The following is a 26,782-nucleotide window of genomic DNA, read 5'->3' as shown; positions in this document are numbered from 1 at the left end:
CATTAAAATATTGGGATTCTAGTGGGGGGATATAGGTAGCATACAGGAGGACATTTTTCTCTGTTAGGATAATTTCCTTTTGAATTTCTAGCCAAATGTAGAATGTTCCTGTTTTGATTAATTTAATGGAGTGAGTTAGGTCTGCTCTATACCAAATTAGCATACCCCCTGAGTCCCTTCCCTGTTTCACACCTGGTAGTTTGGTGGATGGGACTACCAGCTCTCTGTAACCTACAGGGCAACCAGTGGGTCCGTCTCCTCTATACCAGTGGGTCGTCTGTGGGGTTACATAATGAAGAAGTCTGGTCTGACCAGCTCGATGTGGGGGTATCTTTATCAAGGGAGAGCTTCTCCTGCTGGGCTAATTCTTTGATTAGGTGAAAGTCCAGCTGAAACTGTTTGGGGTTACTCTGTACCATTACTGTTCCGGACTTATAGATATTTATATTACTTGACTCAGAGTCCTCGTTAATCAAGTATTCTGAGTTTCCACCCCTCGTTAACCCCCCCTCTCTTAACAAAGGGGTAGTGTGCTAATATAGCACTGTGCCATGCCAGGGGATGGTTTGTGTGGAAGATAAGGTTGCTGTCTCTATCTCTCTCTCTCTCTCTCTCTCTCTCTCTCTGTGTCTGTCTGTCTGTCTGTCTGTCTGTCTGTCTGTCTGTCTGTCTGTCTGTCTGTCTGTCTGTCTGTCTGTCTGTCTGTCTGTCTGTCTGTCTGTCTCTCTCTCACTCTCTGTCTTTCTGTCTGTCTGTATTTCTCTCACTCTCTGTCTTTCTGTATCTCTCTGTATTGTCTGTGTGTCTCTGTCTCTCTCTCTCTCTGTCTGTCTGTCTCTATCTCTCTCTCTCTCTGTATGTCTGTCTGTCTGTCTGTATTTCTCCCTCCCTCTTTCTCTCCACCCCATGGACTTTTGGGGCATGGCCTTTCAGGCTATGATTTCTCTGTCTGTCTGTCTGTCTGTCTGTCTGTCTGTCTGTCTGTCTGTCTGTCTGTCTGTCTGTCTGTCTGTCTGTCTGTCTGTCTGTCTGTCTGTCTGTCTGTCTGTCTGTCTGTCTGTCTGTCTGTCTGTCGCTGTCTGTCTCGCTCGCTCTCTCTCTCCATGCTTAGAATAATGTGTTGTAAATGCTTCTTAAATCTTTGAAAATTCAGCTTGATGCTTAAAAAAGTGATTATACACTTGTATTTAGAATTCCAATCTCATGACAACTATTTAATCTTAGTCAGCAAAACGACTAATAATTGTTGCACATGGTTCAAATCAAATCAATTCAAATTTTATTTGTCACATACACATGCAGATGTTAATGCGAGTGTAGCGAAATGCTTGTGCTTCTAGTTCCGACAATGCAGTAATAACCAACAAGTAATCTAACTAACAATTTCAAAACTACTGTCTTATACACAGTGTAAGGGGATAAAGAATATGTACATAAGGATATATTAATGAGTGATGGTACAGAGCAGCATAGGCTAGATACAGTAGATGGTATCGAGTACAGTATATACATATGAGATGAGTATGTAAACAAATTGGCATAGTTAAAGTGGCTAGTGATACATGTATTACATAAGGATGCAGTCGATGATATAGAGTACAGTATATACGTATGCATATGAGATGAATAATGTAGGGTAAGTAACATTATATAAGGTAGCATTGTTTAAAGTGGCTAGTGATATATTTACATCATTTCCCATCAATTCCCATTATTAAAGTGGCTGGAGGTTCAACCATATTCTCTTGCATGTTACTATTTATCTCATGGAGTCAGATCTACATAATAATAGGCTAATTTCACAGTCTTAATACAAGTTGAAGGTGATGTATATATAATATACTGTTTATAAACTATTCAAATGTGTCTACACTAATATCCAGGAAGTACAGCCTCTACTGCAAGACCAGCCTTGTCAACCACCTCCCCATCTTCTGCTGGTATTGTATTTAATACTATTTCCCTTCTCAGCTGTGTGGTAGATTGTATGAGCGGTACATCATGGGGCCAAATTCAGATATATTACCTTGGTCAATACACAAAGCATGTATTTGGACATGAAACTAAACTTTCATGTTACATTTTAGAACTTGGCTGTTGTGCCGTTCACACTTCTCTCTTCCTGTGTGAATTTCTGCCAAATACCAATACTCCAGGTTTAAGGTGTTATATAACCTTTAAATTATATAGTGGATGGTGTGAACAATCATAATCCATTACACACAAATTAAAAACTGTAATGGTTTTCCTCCTCCTCTTCGTCTGAGGAGGAGAGGCGAGAAGGATCGGAGGACCAATGCTCAGCGTGGTAGGTGTTCATGGTTTTTTAATAGGAGAAACTCAAACATGAACACACTACAAAACAATAAATGTGGCAAAACCCGAAACAGTCCTATCTGGTGCAGAGAACACAAAGACAGGAAACAAACCACCCACAAATCCCAACACAGACCTATCTGGTGCAGAGAACACAAAGACAGGAAACAACCACCCACAAAACCCAACACAGACCTATCTGGTGCAGAGAACACAAAGACAGGAAACAAACCACCCACAAATCCCAACACAGTCCTATCTGGTGCAGAGAACACAGAGACAGGAAACAACCACCCACAAAACCCAACACAGTCCTATCTGGAGCAGAGAACACAAAGACAGGTAACAACCACCCACAAAACCCAACACAGTCCTATCTGTTGCAGAGAACACAGAGACAGGAAACAACCACCCACAAAACCCAACACAGACCTATCTGGTGCAGAGAACACAAAGACAGGTAACAACCACCCACAAAACCCAACACAGTCCTATCTGGAGCAGAGAACACAAAGACAGGTAACAACCACCCACAAAACCCAACACAGTCCTATCTGTTGCAGAGAACACAGAGACAGGAAACAACCACCCACAAAACCCAACACAGACCTATCTGGTGCAGAGAACACAAAGACAGGTAACAACCACCCACAAAACCCAACACAGACCTTTCTGGTGCAGAGAACACAAAGACAGGTAACAACCACCCACAAAACCCAACACAGTCCTATCTGGAGCAGAGAACACAAAGACAGGTAACAACCACCCACAAAACCCAACACAAAACAGGCTACCTAAATATGGTTCCCAATCAGAGACAATGACTAACACCTGCCTCTGATTGAGAACCATATCAGGCCATACATAGAAACGGACAAACTAGACACACAACATAGAATGCCCACCCAGCTCACGTCCTGGCCAACACTAAAACAAGGAAAACACACAAGAACTATGGTCAGAACGTGACAAAAACACTCAGCTAGATCGTTGGTGTTCAGACAGAGGTGAAGTTGTAGAGGTGTTTGGCTGATGGATATTGGTCCTCAACATCCTCTATTGATTGTTGTGTGATACAAATGTTACTTTCATGTAAATCAATCTAAATGATTGACTGTGTTTAATCCCTGTCTGTCTCATTGTCCAGGTACCAGTAATGCTGTTAAGTTGCCCATCAGTCACATCATGCTCTTTGTGACACTGACCATCATGGCTGCCATAGTCACTATTCACACAAGGAGGATCTGCCCACCTAAGGCTCTGCCCCCACAAGCAGGTGAGAGTAACAGGCATTGGTCCAGTTCCATTTAGGTTCCTAACTCCTCCCACAACATCAGAGTTCACAGATCTGAAAGGACTGTATAGACCTAAACATTATGAATGGTTCCATCAATCCATAGAACACATGGAGCAAACAACACATTACATTCACATATTCTGATCTTCAGATGTGTGAACTGAAATGGAATCAGGTCATAAATAGTCCTTTGACGTAGTCATCTTGTCCATCTAATTCCCTATTAACTAGTTCTGTCATGTTTTGTCTTATATTGTCTTGTCATTTTGCTTTTCCTTCTGTTCGTTTTCCCCCTGCTGGTCTTTTTAGGTTCGTTCCCCTTTTTCTCTCTCCCTCTCTCTCTCTCTTCTCTCTATCGTTCCGTTCCTGCTCCCAGCTGTTCCTATTCCCCTAATCAATCATTTAGTCTTCCCACACCTGTTCCCTATCTTTTCCCCTGATTAGAGTCCCTATTTCTCCCCTTGTTTTCCGTTTCTGCCCTGTCGGATCCTTGTATATTGTTCACCGTGCTGTGTCTTTGTATCGCCCTGTCGTGTCGTGTTTCCCTCAGATGCTGCGTGGTGAGCAGGTGTCTGAGTCTGCTACGGTCAAGTTCCTTCCCGAGGCAACCTGCAGTTTATTATTATCGAGTCTCCAGTCAGTTCTCGTGATTACGAGTGATATTGTTTTTATGCTTTATTTACCGCTCCGATTTGTCTAGGAGTATTGCTATTTCCTTTAACTGGATTAAAGACTCTGTTTTCGCCAAGTCGCTTTTGGGTCCTCATTCACCTGCATAACAAGTTCATCTTTATGATCTGCTATAGAATGAATGGTGAGACATGTTGTCTGATGTATTGTTTTGTTCTCTGTATAGAAGAAGCCTCTGGTATTGAGATTCATGTCCTGGAGGAATGACCCCTTGTTCCTCACTCTTCTCCCTGTACTGGACTAAGACTTTCAAACTGTCTGTAGCTTTATTGATTCAGTAACAGAGGACATTATACATGTTTTTAAAGCTGATGTTAATCTATTTTAGTGCATAGTGTGGAAGATGTATTCATTTGTAGTTGTGTTCTCTTATTTTAGTATCTTTTTTTATACAACTCTATGTAGTAGGGATTCAAATATCAGCAAACCTTGGTTGATGTTTTACATTTTTGCTGTCCATTGTGAATGACGTCAGCATGGAGAAATTCCTTGGTTTTGTTTAATTAATAAGTTGTGTCATAAGCAGACTTAAAATGAGCACAATGCTTCTTCTAAAATGTATATTAATTACTAAAACTGTTTTTAAATAAACAAATAAAAATACAGTACTTCCAACTTGTCACTTACAGGTGTTTTCAGACTACGCTTCCACAATGTAAGGTAAAGCATGAATGCATTGTCCCTATTTAATTTACAACCTACTTCTAGTCAGCAGCAAAGATAGATTTGTCTGTCCTTTTTCTGAAAGCCTATTCAGAATTTCTATGACAAAATAAAGAATTTGAAGCAGTAGAAGGCCTAGCTTACCATAGCCACCAGTTCTTCCCGTTGACATTCCAAATGACTTTAGCCTACAGCCTTCCTTCTAAATAATGTTACAGACTTCTACATTTATCATCTTTACCTGCAGCAGAGTTTCTTGCCAGGAGTAGTGGTGCTGCCTGTAATCCAAGCATCTGGAGTCTGTAACAGGTGTCCACAGCAAGTAAAACAGGTGTCCTCACCAAGTAAAACAGGTGTCCTCACCAAGTTAAACAGGTGTCCACACCAAGTTAAACAGGTGTCCTAACCAAGTTAAACAGTTGTCCACACCGAGTAAAACAGGTGTCCACACCAAGTAAAACAGGTGTCCACACCAAGTAAAACAGGTGTCCTCACCAAGTAAAACAGGTGTCCACACCAAGTAAAACAGGTGTACACACCAAGTAAAACAGGTGTCCTCACCAAGTTAAACAGGTGTCCTCACCAAGTAAAACAGGTGTCCTCACCAAGTAAAACAGGTGTCCTCACCAAGTTAAACAGGTGTCCTCACCAAAAAAAAACAGGTGTCCTCACCAAGTAAAACAGGTGTCCACACCAAGTAAAACAGGTGTCCTCACCAAAAAAAACAGGTGTCCTCACCAAGTTAAACAGGTGTCCTCACCAAGTTAAACAGGTGTCCTCACCAAGTTAAACAGGTGTCCTCACCAAGTTAAACAGGTGTCCGCACCAAGTTAAACAGGTGTCCTCGCCAAGTTAAACAGGTGTCCACACCAAGTTAAACAGGTGTCCACACCAAGTTAAACAGTTGTCCACACCAAGTTAAACAGGTGTCCACACCAAGTTAAACAGGTGTCCTCGCCAAGTTAAACAGGTGTCCACACCAAGTTAAACAGGTGTCCTCACCAAGTTAAACAGGTGTCCGCACCAAGTTAAACAGGTGTCCACACCAAGTTAAACAGGTGTCCACACCAAGTTAAACAGGTGTCCACACCAAGTTAAACAGGTGTCCTCGCCAAGTTAAACAGGTGTCCTCACCAAGTTTAACAGGTGTCCACACCAAGTTAAACAGGTGTCCTCACCAAGTTAAACAGGTGTCCTCACCAAGTTAAACAGGTGTCCACTCCAAGTTAAACAGGTGTCCTCACCAAGTTAAACATGTGTCCACACTACTCCTACAGTCACAGGGAGAATCTGGTTAAGTGGATAACCTGAAAGGACCAGGAAGAGGATGGAGGTCTGGTTAGTGGAGGAGAACCAGCCAGGATCAGAGAGAGGATGGGGGTCTGATTTAGTGGAGGAGAACCAGCCATGACCAGAGAGATGATGGGGTCTAGTTTAGTGCTGACCTGACCGGACCAAAGAGAGGATGGTTTAGTGGGTGACCTGACAGGACCAGAGAGCAGATGGAGGAACTGGTTTAGTGGGGGACCTGAAAGGACCAGAGAGGGGGTAGAGGATCTGGGTTAGTGGGGGACCTGACAGGACCAGAGAAGGGGTGGAGGATCTGGGTTAGTGGGGGACCTGACAGGACCAGAGAGGGGATGGAGGATCTGGTTTCTGGATCTGACCCCGGTCGCCAGTTGAACAGTTTTTCCTGCGGGATATTGGTGCGTCTGGCTTCCGACTTAACTGGCGGGTGTTAACTAGGCTGCAGTGTTTTCATTTTTGGATAAAGGGATATTTCGTCACGACAAGATGCTCGACTATGCATATAATTTACAGCTTAGGATAGAAAACACTCTGACGTTTCCAAAACTGCAAAGATATTGTCTGTGAGTGCAACAGAACTGATGTTACAGGCGAAACTCAGATAAAAATCCAAACAGGAAGTGCCCCATATTTTGAAAGCCCTGCATGCCAATGACTCCTTATATGGTTGTGAATGGGCTACGAATGAGCTTACACTTTCTACGTATTCCCCAAGGTGTCTACAGCATTGTGACGTCTTTTTACGCATTTATGTTGAAGAATAGCCGAAAGGGACCACATTGAGCAAGTGGTCACATGATGGCTCCCGCAGAAATTCTTGCGTAATGTACAGAAGTAGCCATTTTTCCAATCGCTTCTCATGAGAAACCAATTGTCCCGGTGGATATTTTATCGAATAGATATGTGAAAAACACCTTGAGGATTGATTCTAAACAACGTTTGCCATGTTTCTGTCGATATTATGGAGCTAATTTGGAAAAAGTTTGGCTTTGCAGTGACCGCATTTTCCGGTCGATTTCTCAGCCAAACGTAAAGAACAAATGGAGCGATTTCGCCTACAAAAATGACATTTTGGAAAAAATGAACATTTGCTATCTAACTGGGAGTCTCCTGAGTGAAAACATCTGAAGTTCTTCAAAGGTAAATTATTTAATTTGATTGCTTTTCTTATTTTCGTGAAAATGTTGCCTGCTGCTAGCAGAGCCTAGCATAGCATTATGCCATGATAAACTTACACAAATGCTTGTTTAGCATTGGCTGTAAAGAATATTTTGAAAATCTGAGATGACAGTGTGATTAACAAAAGACTAAGCTGTGTCTCAATATATTTCATTTGTGATTTTCATGAATAGGAACATTTTCTAGGGATATTTATGTCCGCTGCGTTATGCTAATTCGTTTGAGGCGATGATTACGCTCCCGCATGCGGGATGTGTAGTATCAAAAAGTTTTAAGGAGCGTGGTTAGGCTGGTCATGTATCGGAGGATGCATGACTCCACCTTCTCCTCTCCCGAGTCCGTTGGGGAGTTGCAGGATCTAAAACAGTGACTGAATACAAAGTATAGTAACAATGTAACTGTGAGTGTTTGTCATTGCATTCTTAGTGTCACCATGGTAGGTTCAGTAGAGTTCTCCTCCAAACTCAATACATCTCTGTCTATGGGAATCTTGTCTCACCTTAATCAGATTGTTCTCTGGTTTGACCATTTGAAATCGGACACTGTGGCTGGATTTACAATAAGTTTATATTTAAATGGTGTAAAATACTTGTATGTTTGAGGAATTTTAATTATGGGATTTCTGTTATTTTCAAGTTGGCGCCCTGCAATTTCATTGGCTGTTGTCGAGGTGAGACACTAGCGTCCCACTTGTACCAGACAGGTTAATGACTGTATTAAAAGGTGCATATCTCTGCTGGTCTGTGAGTTGAATTACCTTTCTAGCGGCTGTTTTACGGTCTTACAGACATAGTACTTTCTATCATTTAGACATTTGGTCCTTCATGCAACCGCTGTCAAATTTCAAAAAGGCTTTACGGCGAAAGCTCACTTTGCGATTATGTCAGCTCCTAGCCACAGAAACCCATACAGCCATTTTCCAACCAAGGAGAGTGTCACAAAAGTCAGAAATAGCATTAAAATTAACCACTTGCCTTTGATGATCTTCATCTGGTGGCACTCGCAGGTCTCAATGTTAGACAACAAATGTTTGTTCGACAATGTTCATCTTTATGTCCAAATACCTCCGTACCTCCGTTTTGTTGATGCGTTTAGTTCAGAAATCCAAAGGCACAATGCGCGCTCTCAACACCAAGACGAAAAAGTCAAAAAAGTCCAATAAAATAAGGTAGGAACATGTCAAACGATGTTTAAAATCATTCCTCAGGTTTTGTCATGAATAATCTATATTTCAACTGGACAAAAGCTTCGTCAATGGAAAAGGTAAACAAGAAATGCGTGCTTGTTTCATGTCTGGAAATTTTCACTGTCCTCTCATTGAAATCAGTGTATCTCCCTAATTTTTCAGAGTAAAAGCCTGAAACAATGCCTAAAGACTGGGGAAGCCATAGAGATTGTGAACTGGGTTCTAAGTCTTTTTATGGTGGATAGGCTTTCAATGGAAAAACAGCCTTTCAAAATAATAGTACTTCCTGGTTAAATATTCCTCGGGTTTTCGCATGTCGTATCAGTTCTGTTATACTCACAGACATTATTTTAACAGTTTTCTATCCAAATCTACGAATTATATGCAAGTCCTAGCTTATGGCCCTGCGTAGCTGGCAGTTTAATTTGGGCACGCTTTTCATCCGGATGTGAAAATACCACCCCCTGCCCAAGACAGGTTAAATTATTGTTTATAACCTGACTCCATTTCAGTTCACTTATCTGAAGATCAGAATATGTGAATGTAAAGATTGTGTCATAAAACTGCCACTAGACTTGGGTTCCCCAACTGGTGGCCCATGGGCTGAATTTGGCAGATTTTATTTGGCCCCCAAGTGTTCTGAGAAACAAAAACGTTTTCCTTTTGAATTGTTTGGGACATAAAATACTTTTAAAAAACCAGACAATTAGCTCCAAGTGATTTTAATTTTGGAAATCTGTTCCAAAGTATTCCCACACATATTAGGGAGATAAGTACGTGTAATCGTGTCGTAAGCAAGGTTTTAAATTATTATGTTTTAGTCAAATATTAAATATTTTTGGGCTTCTTGCAGTCAATTTGGAGTCTACAAATGATTTATAATTATGTCCCCTGACCATCCACTCAAGAACGAATTGTGAGACGTGGCTGAATCATCATATAACATTTTGATTTTGTTCTGGTAATCTAGTCCAACAGCCTGCTACAAATTTATCCTGAGGAAGAAGTTAGTGTTCTGGACCTGAGGAAAAACGTCTCCTCAGAAAAACCAACCCCAAGAATTTACATTTGTGAAAGACAACTTTGGTTATTTAAAGTAGACCATCCAAATCATGTGAATAAGGTTTTATAATATATTATAACATCTTACCAAGTGTACATGGAGGAGTGATATTTGGCATTAAAGAAGAAGCAGGGTTCCAGGCCTGTTGGTCACATTAGAAAATGGTTCAACACAGAGAGCTAAAAATGGGCTGTTATTGGCAGAGAGGTTTGGAACTCTCTTTCTTATTAGTCTATTATCTCATTTACTGCCTTGTTATGTCAACCTTATCGTGTGGAAATATATAAAGCACCAGAATTAACGTTTTTGACTGCAGTGGGACTTTAACCATGTTTTGAGGCTATATAGCCTGTTTGTTTACAAACAGCAGAGTAATACATCTTATATTTTGGGTTTTGATGGGGACAAAAACAGGTTGTAACTAGAAAGAGTACAGCAACGCACAGAAGTGACTTTTCTTAGCAGGTTAGGAGATCATTTAAGATAAACCTAACCCCTTTCCCAAACGTATCCTAATTCCCCTTACCTGCTATGCACGTTCTCCTAACCTGCTACGAGAAATGTATTTCCATCCATAGCTGTATACCATCTAGTAAAACAATCTAGTAATAACGCCCAAAACAGTGTCTCTATGACAATCCCCATAGAAACAGTACAGGCCACTGTTTCCACGGTATCTTTGTGTTGTTGTTGCAAAATGCAAATACGTCAAGATTTTGTTTTCTTCTACTTCTTTTGAAGTTGTGAAATGACCAGCTATGTTATTTTAGGGTGTGGTAAGATGTTGTGGTCAAAAGACAACCAATGAACATATTTTTCTCTCTCTCTCTGCTCAGTCTCAGAAAAACAGAAGTGGTCTGAGCTGAAATAACCACTGAAAGAAGGACCAGTTGCAGACATAGACATTAATATGAATTCCTCTGTGTACAACTACATCATTGGATGTAGTTACATTCACCTCTCTAACATTTAAAATTCCCTCCATTACCAAGGTGGGATATCAGCCTTTAGAGGAAATGTTGTGTATATTTAGTTTGTAAACACATAACCTTTCTCAACTCTTTCCCTTTTTAGACCTTTTAGCTACAAACACAGTTGTGCTGCTTCTATAAGCTGTGTAGGAATTTTTACTTTATTTAACCTTTATTTAACTAGGCAAGTCAGTTAGGAATAAATTCTTATTTACAATGATGGCCTACCAAAAGGCAAAAGACCTCCTGCGGGGACGTGGGCTGGGATTAACAAATAAATAAATATATATTGCTGGGTTCTTATTTTTCAGAGTAAATAACTCACTAGAGAAGCTTTAACCAAGTTTAATCAAAATCAAAAATCAAATTTTATTTGTCACATACACATGGTTAGCAGATGTTAATGCGAGTGTAGCGAAATGCTTGTGCTTCTAATTCCGACAATGCAGTGATAACCAACAAGTAATCTAACTAACAATTCCAAAACTACTGTCTTATACACAGTGTAAGGGGATAAGGAATATGTACATAAGGATATATGAATGAGTGATGGTACAGAGCAGCATACAGTAGATGGTATCGAGTACAGTATATACATATGAGATGAGTATGTAGACAAAGTAAACAAAGTGGCATAGTTAAAGTGGCTAGTGATACATGTATTACATAAGGATGCGGTCGATGATGTAGAGTACAGTATATACATATGCATATGAGATGAATAATGTAGGGTAAGTAACATTATATAAGGTAGCATTGTTTAAAGTGGCTAGTGATATATTTACATCATTTCCCATCAATTCCCATTATTAAAGTGGCTGGAGTTGGGTCAGTGTCAATGACAGTGTGTTGGCAGCAGCCACTCAATGTTAGTGGTGGCTGTTTAACAGTCTGATGGCCTTGAGATAGAAGCTGTTTTTCAGTCTCTCGGTCCCAGCTTTGATGCACCTGTACTGACCTCGCCTTCTGGATGATAGCGGGGTGAACAGGCAGTGGTTCGGGTGGTTGATGTCCTTGATGATCTTTATGGCCTTCCTGTAACATCGGGTGGTGTAGGTGTCCTGGAGGGCAGGTAGTTTGCCCCCGGTGATGCGTTGTGCAGATCTCACTACCCTCTGGAGAGCCTTACGGTTGAGGGCGGAGCAGTTGCCGTACCAGGCGGTGATACAGCCCGCCAGGATGCTCTCGATTGTGCATCTGTAGAAGTTTGTGAGTGCTTTTGGTGACAAGCCGAATTTCTTCAGCCTCCTGAGGTTGAAGAGGCGCTGCTGCGCCTTCTTCACGACGCTGTCAGTGTGAGTGGACCAATTCAGTTTGTCTGTGATGTGTATGCCGAGGAACTTAAAACTTTCTACCCTCTCCACTACTGTTCCATCGATGTGGATAGGGCGGTGTTCCCTCTGCTGTTTCCTGAAGTCCACAATCATCTCCTTAGTTTTGTTGACGTTGAGTGTGAGGTTATTTTCCTGACACCACACTCCACCACACAATCATCCCCAAAGGTTATGTACAGCTGTAATCAGACAACTAAACATTTAAGATCACAGTTTAAATGCATCCGACTTAAGTCACTCTTCCTCCTTACAGTTTATGGCTCCACAGGAAAGAAGGTAACAGGATATTATATATGAATGACAATTTAAAGTTTGATAACATGACAATTCCCACTCTCTCTTAGCCTGAATATGTCTTCAGGATACTTTTCTGCTGGGCTTGGCAAAAATGGAAGCGCTAAAAAGCTTCCTCATTCTTACACCCAGTTTTCCCCGTCAGACTACAGGATCCAAGAGGTGTTCCCAAGCCATGTCATTCTCACTTTGCTCCTCATCATTTACCTCCATAGCCACCCCATATATACGTGCGGTAGCCTTAATCAGTTTTACCTCATCTTGAGGTAGCTCAACACTGTGTATTCATTCAATGCCCTCAGCACATGATATTTCTACAACATCACCAAAGTAACCCCTGCTTTTACTAACACTACTCCTGACGCATATCTCACAATGCCCCTCATTTGCGCTGTATTCCAGATCCATACAGTCACTATAGCCTCCTGCGCTACTACTACTGCTCCTTCAGTTACTGTCCCTACAGCTCCTTCAGGTACTGTCCCTACAGCTCCTTCGGTCACTGTCCCTACAGCTCCTTCAGTTACTGTCCCTACAGCTCCTTCGGTCACTGTCCCTACAGCTCCTTCAGTTACTGTCCCTACAGCTCCTTCGGTCACTGTCCCTACAGCTCCTTCTGTCACTGTCACTACAGCTCCTTCTGTCACTGTCCCTACAGCTCCTTCAGTTACTGTCCCTACAGCTCCTTCGGTCACTGTCCCTACAGCTCCTTCGGTCACTGTCCCTACAGCTCCTTCGGTCACTGTCCCTACAGCTCCTTCGGTTACTGTCCCTACAGCTCCTTCAGTTACTGTCCCTACAGCTCCTTCGGTCACTGTCCCTACAGCTCCTTCAGTTACTGTCCCTACAGCTCCTTCAGTTACTATCCCTACAGCTCCTTCAGTTACTGTCCCTACAGCTCCTTCTGTTACTGTCCCTACAGCTCCTTCAGTTACTGTCCCTTCAGCTCCTTCTGTTACTGTCCCTACAGCTCCTTCTGTTACTGTCCCTACAGCTCCTTCTGTTACTGTCCCTACAGCTCCTTCAGTCACTGTCCCTACAGCTCCTTCGGTTACTGTCCCTACAGCTCCTTCAGTTACTGTCCCTACAGCTCCTTCGGTCACTGTCCCTACAGCTCCTTCAGTTACTGTCCCTACAGCTCCTTCTGTTACTGTCCCTACAGCTCCTTCAGTTACTGTCCCTTCAGCTCCTTCTGTTACTGTCCCTACAGCTCCTTCTGTTACTGTCCCTACAGCTCCTTCAGTTACTGTCCCTACAGCTCCTTCTGTCACTGTCCTTACAGCTCCTTCAGTTACTGTCCCTACAGCTCCTTCTGTTACTGTCCCTACAGCTCCTTCAGTTACTGTCCCTTCAGCTCCTTCTGTTACTGTCCCTACAGCTCCCTCTGCTACTGTCCCTACAGCTCCTTCTGTTACTGTCCCTACAGCTCCTTCAGTCACTGTCCCTACAGCTCCTTCGGTTACTGTCCCTACAGCTCCTTCAGTTTCTGTCCCTACAGCTCCTTCGGTCACTGTCCCTACAGCTCCTTCAGTTACTGTCCCTACAGCTCCTTCAGTTACTATCCCTACAGCTCCTTCAGTTACTGTCCCTACAGCTCCTTCTGTTACTGTCCCTACAGCTCCTTCAGTTACTGTCCCTATAGCTCCTTCTGTTACTGTCACTACAGCACCTTCAGTTACTGTCCCTTCAGCTCCTTCTGTTACTGTCCCTACAGCTCCTTCTGTTACTGTCCCTACAGCTCCTTCTGTCACTGTCCTTACAGCTCCTTCTGTCACTGTCCTTACAGCTCCTTCAGTTACTGTCCCTACAGCGACTGCTGTGAGAATAACTATTGCTTGGAATTTGTCTCCTGCTCTCCTATTGTCTTCGTGGTTTACTGATAGTTCTAGGACTGAACCTTTCAGGTACCCCCTACCTGTTTCCCAGTTCATCCCTTGGTCTCTAGCCACCAACATCTCCAATGACCTCCTGTGTTCTCCTACAGTGGGTACCTGCGGATAATACATCCCTGTGCTCAAGTTAGGTACACATCTCTCATCCCAAGGCCGGTCTACCCCCCACCCGTTTGGAAACACTCTTGTTACAGTGTAGACTTTGGGTCCCAATGGTTGATAAGCAGCCACCTTCTGACACTTTCCGTTTACTGTGGTTCAGTCCTAATCTACTGGGAGGTATGTCAAGTGTTTACTAGCTGTCAGAAATGTGGGAGAGATTAGTGGCGCCGGAAGAGTTTCCAACCGTACAAAACTCTGAGTCACATGTTTCTTAATCACACTCTGCAGGAGATGTGATGCTATTATCACAGCAAACTTCCCTTCTGGCAATGTGGCCTCCTGTATACAGGGGTCAGTTGCTATTCTTTCAAGTGTTATGCCTTCTGTGACAAACTCATTTCTGAAAGTTGACAACACTTTCTCTGCTAATTTCAGCATTATATGGGTATGTGTAACGTTCACTTCCTCTTCATAATAGTCCCTATATTGTACACAACTAGCCGTTGTCGTGGAAATTTCCTGTATTACCAAATCATGAGAGAGCAAACCACACACAAGTCAGAGTTATCATAAAGTCCATCTTTAATTATATGAGCTTCACCACAACCATGTGACTCTCAGATCAATTCAGTGTCTATAAATTAATTATCTGAGAGTGTCAACATAATGGCAACAGATCCTTTATAGCAAAGACACACCCATCTAAACTCACATGACAAATAACAGATCTTAGGAACATTACACAAAGAACCTTTTACCAGAGAAAATGAGTATCCTACAGCCAGACAGCATTAGCTATAAATTATCCTTCAATTTGCCCTCTTAGACAAAGTTCCTATCTCGTTATTGGTACCATTTAGGACCAAAACATTACTTTATCCAATGGCATATATCAATTGTCAATTTCTAGATACTCCCATAAAAAATACAATCCCTCCTGGACAAGCTTACAGAGAGGAGTGACTGGCACACACATTGTGGAGCCAACCTAACTGGTTCCCCATTAATCACACCATCCCTTCACATGGTTTAGGAATAGTTACAGACACATTCACAGAAAAGTCCCGACCTCTCCACTCTCTGGGCCCAAGTAACTTTCCCACATAAGCATACAAAAAAAACATCTTATTTATCAATGTTACCTAAAGAATTCTGATAAAGCTACCACACCGTCCTTCCTTTCCTAACAGCTATTTCCTGTACCAATATACATAGAGGAGTGGTATCATTCCCCAGAGACTCTAGTACCCACTTCCTTAACTTACGACCCACACAAACTTCCGCCCCAGTCATTAAATTCTGCTCTCCCAATTCCCTGTCACATTAATGTTTTGGTTTTTGGGACCCCATAGAATGCACTGATATCGGTCCTACCAGAATCTGCAACTAAAACTCTGTAGGACTGACCCTTAACCCCTCCATCATACCATCTACATTGATGTATGTCTGTCTCTGTCACTAGTTCAGGCCCTAAATGAGTCTGTAAGTATGCTTTCATCTGCTCATATGCATCGTCTTCCCCCTGTCACTTGACAGTAAGAATAGTCCGGTTCCCATATTCCCCCCTTAGGATAATTACCCCAACAAGCTATCTTTCCCCAGGTTCGTGGTCTACTGGTGTCCAAAACATTCCCTGGCCACTTCACTCCCTTAGTTGCTGTAGTAAAGGACATTACTGGTGAATACAACCTCCTTTTATGAGATAGATACTTCCCCCACACTATCCTTTGCTGCTTCATCGTCAGCAATGGTTGTGTCCACGCTACCAACCTTCTGAAATGTTTTAAGTTTGGGTAAAATTAATCTGAAAGTTATCAACTGAGCTTCAGCTGATCTGGAACCCTGGCACATGACGTCTATCTGTGGCAACAGAGAAAATCTAGATTTGTTTTGTAAACTCTCAGTAGTATTACATTCCTTCCACACTCCTGTCTGTAATAAAACCACACCTTGTTTAGAACAACCTACGTCCAATGTGCTAGTTCTGTTATCAAGTGGCTCCATCCATATCACTATATCATCATGATAAGTGACCTACCTGTCTAGTAGTCGTAGCGTTAGTATCGACTTTACCCCAATGCATTCTCGTGTCTTCATATTGGCAACCCATTCTATGTTAATAGTCAATCTATCATCTTTACATGGTTCATTAACCATCAGAGCAACCAACACTACAATGTTGATGATTCAAATCGCTCCCAGACCCACCCCAACTGCTTGTCTACAGTGGACTCTACTCTTTCTCTCTCTCTTTAACTCCGCTTCAGCTATCATGGCGACTTCTAGCCCACCCATTATGCTGCGGGATCTCACTTCATGTGAGAAGTGTGAACCCACCGAGGAGAGGCTGTGGTCTTCACCGCTGCGGGTGCAGTTAGTAGTACGGTGTGTGGTCCCGAACAACGCCGCCCCAACACCCGCGCCTGGTGGATTTTGATGTACACTCGATCTCCAGGTGTCAGCCCATGCTCTTGATTATCCCCTGGCGCCTGCTCCTCATGTGCTGCTTTCACCTGGGAATATACACACTGCAATGCATGGGTCATTTTCTGACAATATGACAACATAGATTCTCCCATTATTGCCAAATCACTCATTTGTGACATGTAAATAATAGCCCCTGGAACCCTCATCGGTCTGCCAGTCACCACTTCGTGTGGCGTGAGTCCAGTAGTGGCGTTAGTTGACACTCTGATTGACATCAGTACACTGGGTAAATTCGTAACCCAGTCTTTCCTAAAGTCTTGACCAATTTATCATTAATCGAAAGAATCTGACGTTTGCGGTCTATATGGACAATGAAAAGCATGGGAGAATCCCAAAGCCTTACATACCGCTTGTAGCACTTTAGAAGTGAAATGCTTTCCTTGATCAGAATCTAATGTCCGAAATAAGCCCCATCTCGGTATCACCTCCCTCAACAAAGTTTGTGCCACAAAGTTTGCTGATTCTGTGGATTCTTGAAAATCTGTCCACCACCACCAATGCATGGGTCTTCTCCCTGCTTCGAGGGAGTGGCCCTATAAAGTCAATCTGCAATGATGTGAATGGTCCTTCCGGCATGGGGTTGCTGTCGGGCAGGAGTAGGCATTGCTGGTGCAATATTATGTTGGGCACAAATCACACACCTTTTAACCCAGTCCCAAAATGTTCCTTACACCCCCATTTCCCACCACGTCATGAGAGTACATGTTCACAGCCGATTGATGAGATACATTTCAGAAAGAGTAACATGTATCCCACTTGACGCCACGGGCCTTCCAGTGGTAGGGTTATACCATAACCCTTCACTGTCTACTTTCTTGTTAGTTTGCTGCTGTAAATCTATTAGACTCACAATCCCAGCCTTTGTATTCACAATATTTACATATGGTTCTCTAACACTTTCTCTCACCAAGACAGCCGCTTTAGCAATTTTGTCTGCTCTACGATTACCTATGGCTATTTTATCTGTGCGACTGATATGAGCTTCACATTTCATCACTAATTTATTAGGCAACTGACATGCTTCTAATAATGCCTCTACATCTAGTCCATTTTAATTGGTGTTCCTGTCGCTGTTAACATGCCCCGTTGTGACCACAATGTACCATGCATACCGACAATCCGTGTGTATTGTTACATTCTCCCCTTCCGACAACCTACACCTACAACCTACACTGACACCGAGTGCATGTATCTCTGCCCCCTGGGCTGACACCGAGTGCATGTATCTCTGCCCCCTGGGTAGACACCGAGTGCATGTATCTCTGCCCCCTGGGCAGACACCGAGTGCATTTATTTCCGCCCCCTGGGCAGACACCGAGTGCTTGTATCTCCGCCCCCTGGGCTGACACCGAGGCTGACATTGGGCCAGCCTTGACTACTCCTCTGTCGCCGCACACAGCGTAACCTGTAACTCTCTTCCCTGCTGTGGTCATGTAACTAGAGCCATCTGTATACAATACTTGTCCCGATTCTAATGCTTTCTCTTGCAAATCAGGCCTAAGTTTTGGAGTAATCTGATCTGGGTTACATGTATGCGATTCACCTTCCCAGGTAACGGCATTAACGACGCAGGATTCAAAGCACCGATCTTATGAAATTGTAGATTTGACCCATTTATCATTAACTCCCATTTTGTCCATCTCACACTAGTACCATGTTGTACTTTCATGCTGTTCACTGTGGTTGCTACTGAGTGTGGAACATACAAATCTTCTTTTTGATCCATTGTAATGGGAGCTGTGTTATGCAACACCATTTCAGTCGTCTGTAACCCCCTAAGGCACGGTGACATTCCTTTTGCGAGTCTAGCGATTTCCTCCAGTACATTGCTGGTCTCTCTCTACCCCCATGATTTTGCGTAACCACCGCGCTACAATGTCCTTCTTGTTCATGAACAAAACTTTTAAAAGGTCATTTTAGGTTTGGCAATCCCAATGCTGGCGCTTGACACAATTGCTTCTTTAACTCGACAAACGCTTCCTCACACTCTTGATTCCACTCTATCGACTCATGGGGACCCTTCCCCCTTTTTGTCAACTCTGTAAGTGGCTCTGCAATTTCAGAGAATGACGGAATAAAATGTCTAACATAGTTGAAAACTCCTAACATTTTCCTGAGTGTGCAAGGAGTGTTTGGCCGTGCCAAAGAATGCATGATTTCTACCCGATCCTGAGTAATGTGTTTCCTTCCCTTAGAAATCGACACCCCCAAATAGGTTACCTCTTTCTTTGGAAGTTGTGCTTTCTCATAAGATACTTTATGACCCTGGTCCGCCAACGTGTCAACCAATGTGGTGAGGTCTCGCTTATGAGTTTCTTTGTCTTTTGACGCTAATAACAAATCATCCCCATACTGTACCAACACAGGACCTTCAAATGTACACCCTTTTAACGATTGTTTCAATGCAGAATGATACCAAGTGGGACTATTTGTAAATCCCATTGGTACTCTAGCCCACGTAAATTGCTCCCCCTGGCAAGGGAACCCGAACCAGTGTCGTGACTCCTCAGCCACCGGAACAGACCAAAATAGTCTGAGGGAATAGATGCCAGTAGGTCTGCCAAACCTGCTAACACTGGTGTGATTTTCACAACATCTTTGTTTATGCCACAGAAATCCAAAGTAATATGCCATTTTAGTCCTTTTTTTACTGGGTATAAAGAGCTGTTGCATCGAGTCGCAGATCATTATGCCACGTTCAAGTAATATTGGAAGGTCCTCCGCCACTGATTTCTCAGCCTCTGGTTTAATAGGGTATTCATTGGTGGCGGTGGTTCTCCCTCAACCACAACAGGCTTGCAACCTTTGATTAGCCCACAATCTAATACGTCTTTTCCCACAATGGATGGTCCTGAAACAACAATTGGTCGGCTTCACCGTTCTCACTGCCAATTGTAATTTGTTACCTTTCAGAATCCATTCCCCCGGCATCTCTCAGAAATTATCCAACCCCAAAATCGGTTCTATTCCCGTAGCCATGTAAAATGATCCTGGTATTGTCACTGGTCCTAGGTTTAATGACATAGGTAATCGCTGTATCGCCATAGAATGTGCCCCTGTTACCCCGCTGAACGTTAAACTTTTCCGTTGAAAATTCAGCCATTTTTTCTTTGACTGGAATTAGTGATATTTGAGCGCCTGTATCTATTAGAAAGTTGTGTGAGACGTGACCTACGTCTCCGTTCACATAAAAACTGTCATCTCTATGAACCACTATTAATCGACCGGAGGCCATGCACTGCTACGCAAAATGTTCCTGTCCTGCTGCTTTTAAGAGGGTTTGCTTCTGCTCTTTTGACAAAGATGCAAATGCTTTACAGCTGCATTTCCTTCCAAAGTAGCAGGTTCCAGTACCACCCTACAATCCCTGTGAGGCCGTTGGTAAAATGTTATAAATGCAGAGTCAGGCGCAGGACACAGTTCTGAGTAATAATCCAAGATTGTCACCACTGAAGTCGTGACAATCCCTTTTCCAATTACCCTCAACACCACACCTAAAACAGGCCTCTGTTGATTTTCTTCCATTCCGTTTCCCTCCCTGTCCCTTTGTCTTATTTGGGCCATTGTAACTACTGTTTGTGACTTTCACTGTGGCAGCATTGGTTATGTTGCACTTCCTAAGGCTTCCACTAGATGTCAACCGTCTTTAGAAACTGGTTTGAGGATTATAGAGCTGTTTGAGTCAATGGTCAACAACGACGAGACGGCCTACAGGGAGGAGGTCAGGGCCCTCGGAGTGTGGTGTCAGGAAAGTAACCTCACACTCAACGTCAACAAAACAAAGGAGATGATTGTGGACTTCAAGAAACAGCAGAGGGAGCAGCCCCCTATCCACATCGACGGGACAGTAGTGGAGAGGTAGTACGTTTTAAGTTTCTCGGTGTACACATCACGAACAAACTGAATTAGTCCACCCACACAGACAGCGTTGTGAAGAAGGCGCAGCAGCGCCTCTTCAACCTCAGGAGGCTGAAGAAATTCAGCTTGTCACCAAAAGCACTCACAAACTTCTTCAGATGCACAATCGAGAGCAACCTGTCGGGCTGTATCACCGCCTGGTACGGCAACTGTTCCGCCCACAACCGAAAGGCTCTCCAGAGGGTAGAGCCGCAGATCATTATGTCTGTATCAGCTTTGAGTGATCTTGGGTATGTCTGCGTCAGCTTTGAGTGGTCTTGGGTATGTCTGTATCAGCTTTGAGTGGTCTTGGGTATGTCTGCGTCAGCTTTGAGTGGTCTTGGGTATGTCTGTATCAGCTTTGAGTGGTCTTGGGTATGTCTGTATCAGCTTTGAGTGGTATGTCTGTATCAGCTTTGAGTGGTCTTGGGTATGTCTGTATCAGCTTTGAGTGGTCTTGGGTATGTCTGTATCAGCTTTGAGTGGTCTTGGGTATGTCTTTATCAGCTTTGAGTGGTCTTGGGTATGTCTGTATCAGCTTTGAGTGGTCTTGGGTATGTCTTTATCAGCTTTGAGTGGTCTTGGGTATGTCTGTATCAGCTTTGAGTGGTCTTGGGTATGTCTTTATCAGCTTTGAGTGGTCTTGGGTATGTCTGTATCAGCTTTGAGTGGTCTTGGGTATGTCTGTATCAGCTTTGAGTGGTCTTGGGTATGTCTGTATCAGCTTTGAGTGGTCTTGGGTATGTCTGTATCAGCTTTGAGTGGTCTTGGGTATGTCTGTATCAGCTTTGAGTGGTATTAGGTATGTCTGTATCAGCTTTGAGTGTTCTTGGGTATGTCTGTATCAGCTTTGAGTGGTCTTGGGTATGTCTGTATCAGCTTTGAGTGTTCTTGGGTATGTCTGTATCAGCTTTGAGTGGTATGTCTGTATCAGCTTTGAGTGGTCGTGGGTATGTCTGTATCAGCTTTGAGTGGTCTTGGGTATGTCTGTATCAGCTTTGAGTGGTCTTGGGTATGTCTGCGTCAGCTTTGAGTGGTCTTGGGTATGTCTGTATCAGCTTTGAGTGGTCTTGGGTATGTCTGTATCAGCTTTGAGTGGTCTTGGGTATGTCTGTATCAGCTTTGAGTGTTCTTGGGTATGTCTGTATCAGCTTTGAGTGGTATGTCTGTATCAGCTTTGAGTGGTCGTGGGTATGTCTGTATCAGCTTTGAGTGGTCTTGGGTATGTCTGTATCAGCTTTGAGTGGTCTTGGGTATGTCTGCGTCAGCTTTGAGTGGTCTTGGGTATGTCTGTATCAGCTTTGAGTGGTCTTGGGTATGTCTGTATCAGCTTTGAGTTGTATGTCTGTATCAGCTTTGAGTGGTCTTGGGTATGTCTGTATCAGCTTTGAGTGGTCTTGGGTATGTCTGTATCAGCTTTGAGTGGTCTTGGGTATGTCTTTATCAGCTTTGAGTGGTCTTGGGTATGTCTGTATCAGCTTTGAGTGGTCTTGGGTATGTCTTTATCAGCTTTGAGTGGTCTTGGGTATGTCTGTATCAGCTTTGAGTGGTCTTGGGTATGTCTTTATCAGCTTTGAGTGGTCTTGGGTATGTCTGTATCAGCTTTGAGTGGTCTTGGGTATGTCTGTATCAGCTTTGAGTGGTCTTGGGTATGTCTGTATCAGCTTTGAGTGGTCTTGGGTATGTCTGTATCAGCTTTGAGTGGTCTTGGGCATGTCTGTATCAGCTTTGAGTGGTATTAGGTATGTCTGTATCAGCTTTGAGTGTTCTTGGGTATGTCTGTATCAGCTTTGAGTGGTCTTGGGTATGTCTGTATCAGCTTTGAGTGTTCTTGGGTATGTCTGTATCAGCTTTGAGTGGTCTTGGGTATGTCTGTATCAGCTTTGAGTGATCTTGGATATGTCTGTATCAGCTTTGAGTTGTCTTGGGTATGTCTGTATCAGCTTTGAGTGTTCTTGGGTATGTCTGTATCAGCTTTGAGTGGTATGTCTGTATCAGCTTTGAGTGGTCGTGGGTATGTCTGTATCAGCTTTGAGTGGTCTTGGGTATGTCTGCATCAGCTTTGAGTGGTCTTGATTATGTCTCTATCAGCTTTGACTAGTCTTGGGTATGTCTGTATCAGCTTTGAGTGGTCTTGGGTATGTCTGTATCAGCTTTGAGTGGTATGTCTGTATCAGCTTTGAGTGGTCGTGGTTATGTCTGTATCAGCTTTGAGTGTTCTTGGGTATGTCTGTATCAGCTTTGAGTGGTATGTCTGTATCAGCTTTGAGTGGTCGTGGGTATGTCTGTATCAGCTTTGAGTGTTCTTGGGTATGTCTGTATCAGCTTTGAGTGGTATGTCTGTATCAGCTTTGAGTGGTCGTGGGTATGTCTGTATCAGCTTTGAGTGGTCTTGGGTATGTCTGTATCAGCTTTGAGTGTTCTTGGGAATGTCTGTATCAGCTTTGAGTGGTCTTGGGTATGTCTGTATCAGCCTTGAGTGTTCTTGGGTATGTCTGTATCAGCTTTGAGTGGTATGTCTGTATCAGCTTTGAGTGGTCTTGGGTATGTCTGTATCAGCTTTGAGTGGTCTTGGGTATGTCTGTATCAGCTTTGAGTGGTCTTGGGTATGTCTTTATCAGCTTTGAGTGGTCTTGGGTATGTCTGTATCAGCTTTGAGAGGTCTTGGGTATGTCTTTATCAGCTTTGAGTGGTCTTGGGTATGTCTGTATCAGCTTTGAGTGGTCTTGGGTATGTCTTTATCAGCTTTGAGTGGTCTTGGGTATGTCTGTATCAGCTTTGAGTGGTCTTGGGTATGTCTGTATCAGCTTTGAGTGGTCTTGGGTATGTCTGTATCAGCTTTGAGTGGTCTTGGGTATGTCTGTATCGGCTTTGAGTGGTCTTGGGTATGTCTGTATCAGCTTTGAGTGGTATTAGGTATGTCTGTATCAGCTTTGAGTGTTCTTGGGTATGTCTGTATCAGCTTTGAGTGGTCTTGGGTATGTCTGTATCAGCTTTGAGTGGTCTTGGGTATGTCTGTATCAGCTTTGAGTGGTCTTGGGTATGTCTGTATCAGCTTTGAGTGGTATTAGGTATGTCTGTATCAGCTTTGAGTGTTCTTGGGTATGTCTGTATCAGCTTTGAGTGGTATGTCTGTATCAGCTTTGAGTGGTCGTGGGTATGTCTGTATCAGCTTTGAGTGGTCTTGGGTATGTCTGCATCAGCTTTGAGTGGTCTTGATTATGTCTCTATCAGCTTTGACTAGTCTTGGGTATGTCTGTATCAGCTTTGAGTGGTCTTGGGTATGTCTGTATCAGCTTTGAGTGGTATGTCTGTATCAGCTTTGAGTGGTCGTGGGTATGTCTGTATCAGCTTTGAGTGTTCTTGGGTATGTCTGTATCAGCTTTGAGTGGTATGTCTGTATCAGCTTTGAGTGGTCGTGGGTATGTCTGTATCAGCTTTGAGTGTTCTTGGGTATGTCTGTATCAGCTTTGAGTGGTATGTCTGTATCAGCTTTGAGTGGTCGTGGGTATGTCTGTATCAGCTTTGAGTGGTCTTGGGTATGTCTGTATCAGCTTTGAGTGTTCTTGGGTATGTCTGTATCAGCTTTGAGTGGTCTTGGGTATGTCTGTATCAGCCTTGAGTGTTCTTGGGTATGTCTGTATCAGCTTTGAGTGGTCTTGGGTATGTCTGTATCAGCTTTGAGTGGTATGTCTGTATCAGCTTTGAGTGGTCGTGGGTATGTCTGTATCAGCTTTGAGTGGTCTTGGGTATGTCTGTATCAGCTTTGAGTGGTCTTGATTGTGTCTGTATCAGCTTTGAGTAGTCTTGGGTATGTCTGTATCAGCTTTGAGTGGTATGTCTGTATCAGCTTTGAGTGGTCTTGATTGTGTCTGTTTCAGCTTTGAGTGGTCTTGGGTATGTCTGTATCAGCTTTGAGTGGTCTTGATTATGTCTGTATCAGCTTTGACTAGTCTTGGGTATGTCTGTATCAGCCTTGAGTGGTCTTGGGTATGTCTGTGTCAGCTTTGAGTGGTCTTGGGTATGTCTGTATCAGCCTTGAGTGGTCTTGGGTATGTCTGTGTCATCTTTGAGTGGTCTTTGGTATGTCTGTATCAGCCTTGAGTGTTCAGCTTTGACTAGTCTTGGGTATGTCTGTATCAGCCTTGAGTGGTCTTGGGTATGTCTGTGTCAGCTTTGAGTGGTCTTGGGTATGTCTGTATCAGCCTTGAGTGGTCTTGGGTGTGTCTGTATCAGCTTTGAGTGGTCTTGGGTATGTCTGTATCAGCTTTGAGTGGTATGTCTGTATCAGCTTTGAGTGGTCGTGGGTATGTCTGTATCAGCTTTGAGTGGTCTTGGGTATGTCTGTATCAGCTTTGAGTGGTCTTGATTGTGTCTGTATCAGCTTTGAGTAGTCTTGGGTATGTCTGTATCAGCTTTGAGTGGTATGTCTGTATCAGCTTTGAGTGGTCGTGGGTATGTTTGTTTCAGCTTTGAGTGGTCTTGGGTATGTCTGTATCAGCTTTGAGTGGTCTTGATTATGTCTGTATCAGCTTTGACTAGTCTTGGGTATGTCTGTATCAGCCTTGAGTGGCCTTGGGTATGTCTGTGTCAGCTTTGAGTGGTCTTGGGTATGTCTGTGTCAGCTTTGAGTGGTCTTGGATATGTCTGTATCAGCTTTGAGTAGTCTTGGGTATGTCTGTATCAGCTTTGAGTGGTCTTGATTATGTCTCTATCAGCTTTGAGTGGTCTTGATTATGTCTGTATCAGCTTTGACTAGTCTTGGGTATGTCTGTGTCAGCTTTGAGTGGTATGTCTGTATCAGCTTTGAGTGGTCGTGGGTATGTCTGTTTCAGCTTTGAGTGGTCTTGGGTATGTCTGTATCAGATTTGAGTGGTCTTGATTATGTCTGTATCAGCTTTGACTAGTCTTGGGTATGTCTGTATCAGCCTTGAGTGGTCTTGGGTATGTCTGTGTCAGCTTTGAGTGGTCTTGGGTATGTCTGTGTCATCTTTGAGTGGTCTTGGGTATGTCTGTATCAGCCTTGAGTGTTCTTGGGTATGTCTGTATCAGCTTTGAGTGGTCTTGGGTATGTCTGTATCAGCTTTGAGTGGTCTTGGGTATGTCTGTATCAGCTTTGAGTGGTCTTGGGTATGTCTGTATCAGCTTTGAGTGGTATGTCTGTATCAGCTTTGAGTGGTCGTGGGTATGTCTGTATTAGCTTTGAGTGGTCTTGGGTATGTCTGTATCAGCTTTGAGTGGTCTTGATTATGTCTGTATCAGCTTTGACTAGTCTTGGGTATGTCTGTGTCAGCTTTGAGTGGTCTTGGGTATGTCTGTATCAGCTTTGAGTGGTCTTGGGTATGTCTGTATCAGCTTTGAGTGGTCTTGGGTATGTCTGTATCAGCTTTGAGTGGTCTTGGGTATGTCTGTGTCAGCTTTGAGTGGTCTTGGGTATGTCTGTATCAGCTTTGAGTGGTATGTCTGTATCAGCTTTGAGTGGTCTTGGGTATGTCTGTATCAGCTTTGAGTGGTCTTGATTATGTCTGTATCAGCTTTGAGTAGTCTTGGGTATGTATGTATCAGCTTTGAGTGGTCTTGATTATGTCTGTATCAGCTTTGAGTGGTCTTGGGTATGTCTGTATCAGCTTTGAGTGGTATTGATTATGTCTGTATCAGCTTTGAGTGGTCTTGGGTATGTATGTATTAGCTTTGAGTGGTCTTGATTATGTCTGTATCAGCTTTGAGTGGTCTTGGGTATGTATGTATCAGCTTTGAGTGGTCTTGATTATGTCTGTATCAGCTTTGAGTGGTCTTGGGTATGTCTGTATCAGCTTTGAGTGGTCTTGGGTATTTCTGTATCAGCTTTGAGTGTTCTTGGGTATGTCTGTACTGGCTTTTAGTGGTCTTGGGTATGTATGCGTCAGCTTTTAGTGGTCTTGGGTATGTATGCGTCAGCTTTTAGTGGTCTTGGGTATGTCTGCGTCAGCTTTGAGTGGTCCTGGGTATGTCTGCGTCAGCTTTGAGTGGTCTTGGGTATGCCTGCATATTTTCTCAAAGCTCTGTTAAGTTACATGGGGAGTTGCAGTAAACAGCACAGATTTTCAATGTTATTCACGTCTGG

The 26,782-nt window shown here is 43.2% G+C and overlaps 1 protein-coding gene across 2 annotated transcripts in view; it reads left to right on the top strand.

Moving 5' to 3' along the window:
* The window catches only part of LOC124025724, a 24,519-nt gene extending 19,608 nt beyond the window's left edge, over positions 1-4,911 (top strand). The window contains exons 5-7 of one of the 2 annotated variants that reach the window (XM_046339060.1): positions 1,884-1,940; positions 3,464-3,592; positions 4,470-4,911. In XM_046339060.1, coding sequence (XP_046195016.1) covers positions 1,884-1,940; positions 3,464-3,592; positions 4,470-4,510 — 227 coding nt within the window. In that variant the 3' untranslated portion in view covers positions 4,511-4,911. Of the gene's footprint in view, positions 1-1,883; positions 1,941-3,463; positions 3,593-4,163; positions 4,225-4,469 lie in introns of those variants that run through there. The other variant, XM_046339061.1, reaches the window with a different exon arrangement.
* Positions 4,912-26,782: the final 21,871 nt, after the last annotated feature.

This window comes from Oncorhynchus gorbuscha, unplaced genomic scaffold (assembly GCF_021184085.1).
Source record: "Oncorhynchus gorbuscha isolate QuinsamMale2020 ecotype Even-year unplaced genomic scaffold, OgorEven_v1.0 Un_scaffold_2386, whole genome shotgun sequence".
In the NCBI taxonomy this organism is placed as follows: domain Eukaryota; kingdom Metazoa; phylum Chordata; class Actinopteri; order Salmoniformes; family Salmonidae; genus Oncorhynchus; species Oncorhynchus gorbuscha.
The sequence above is the reverse complement of the archived record's forward strand: the minus strand, read 5'-3'. Positions and strand labels throughout refer to the sequence as shown.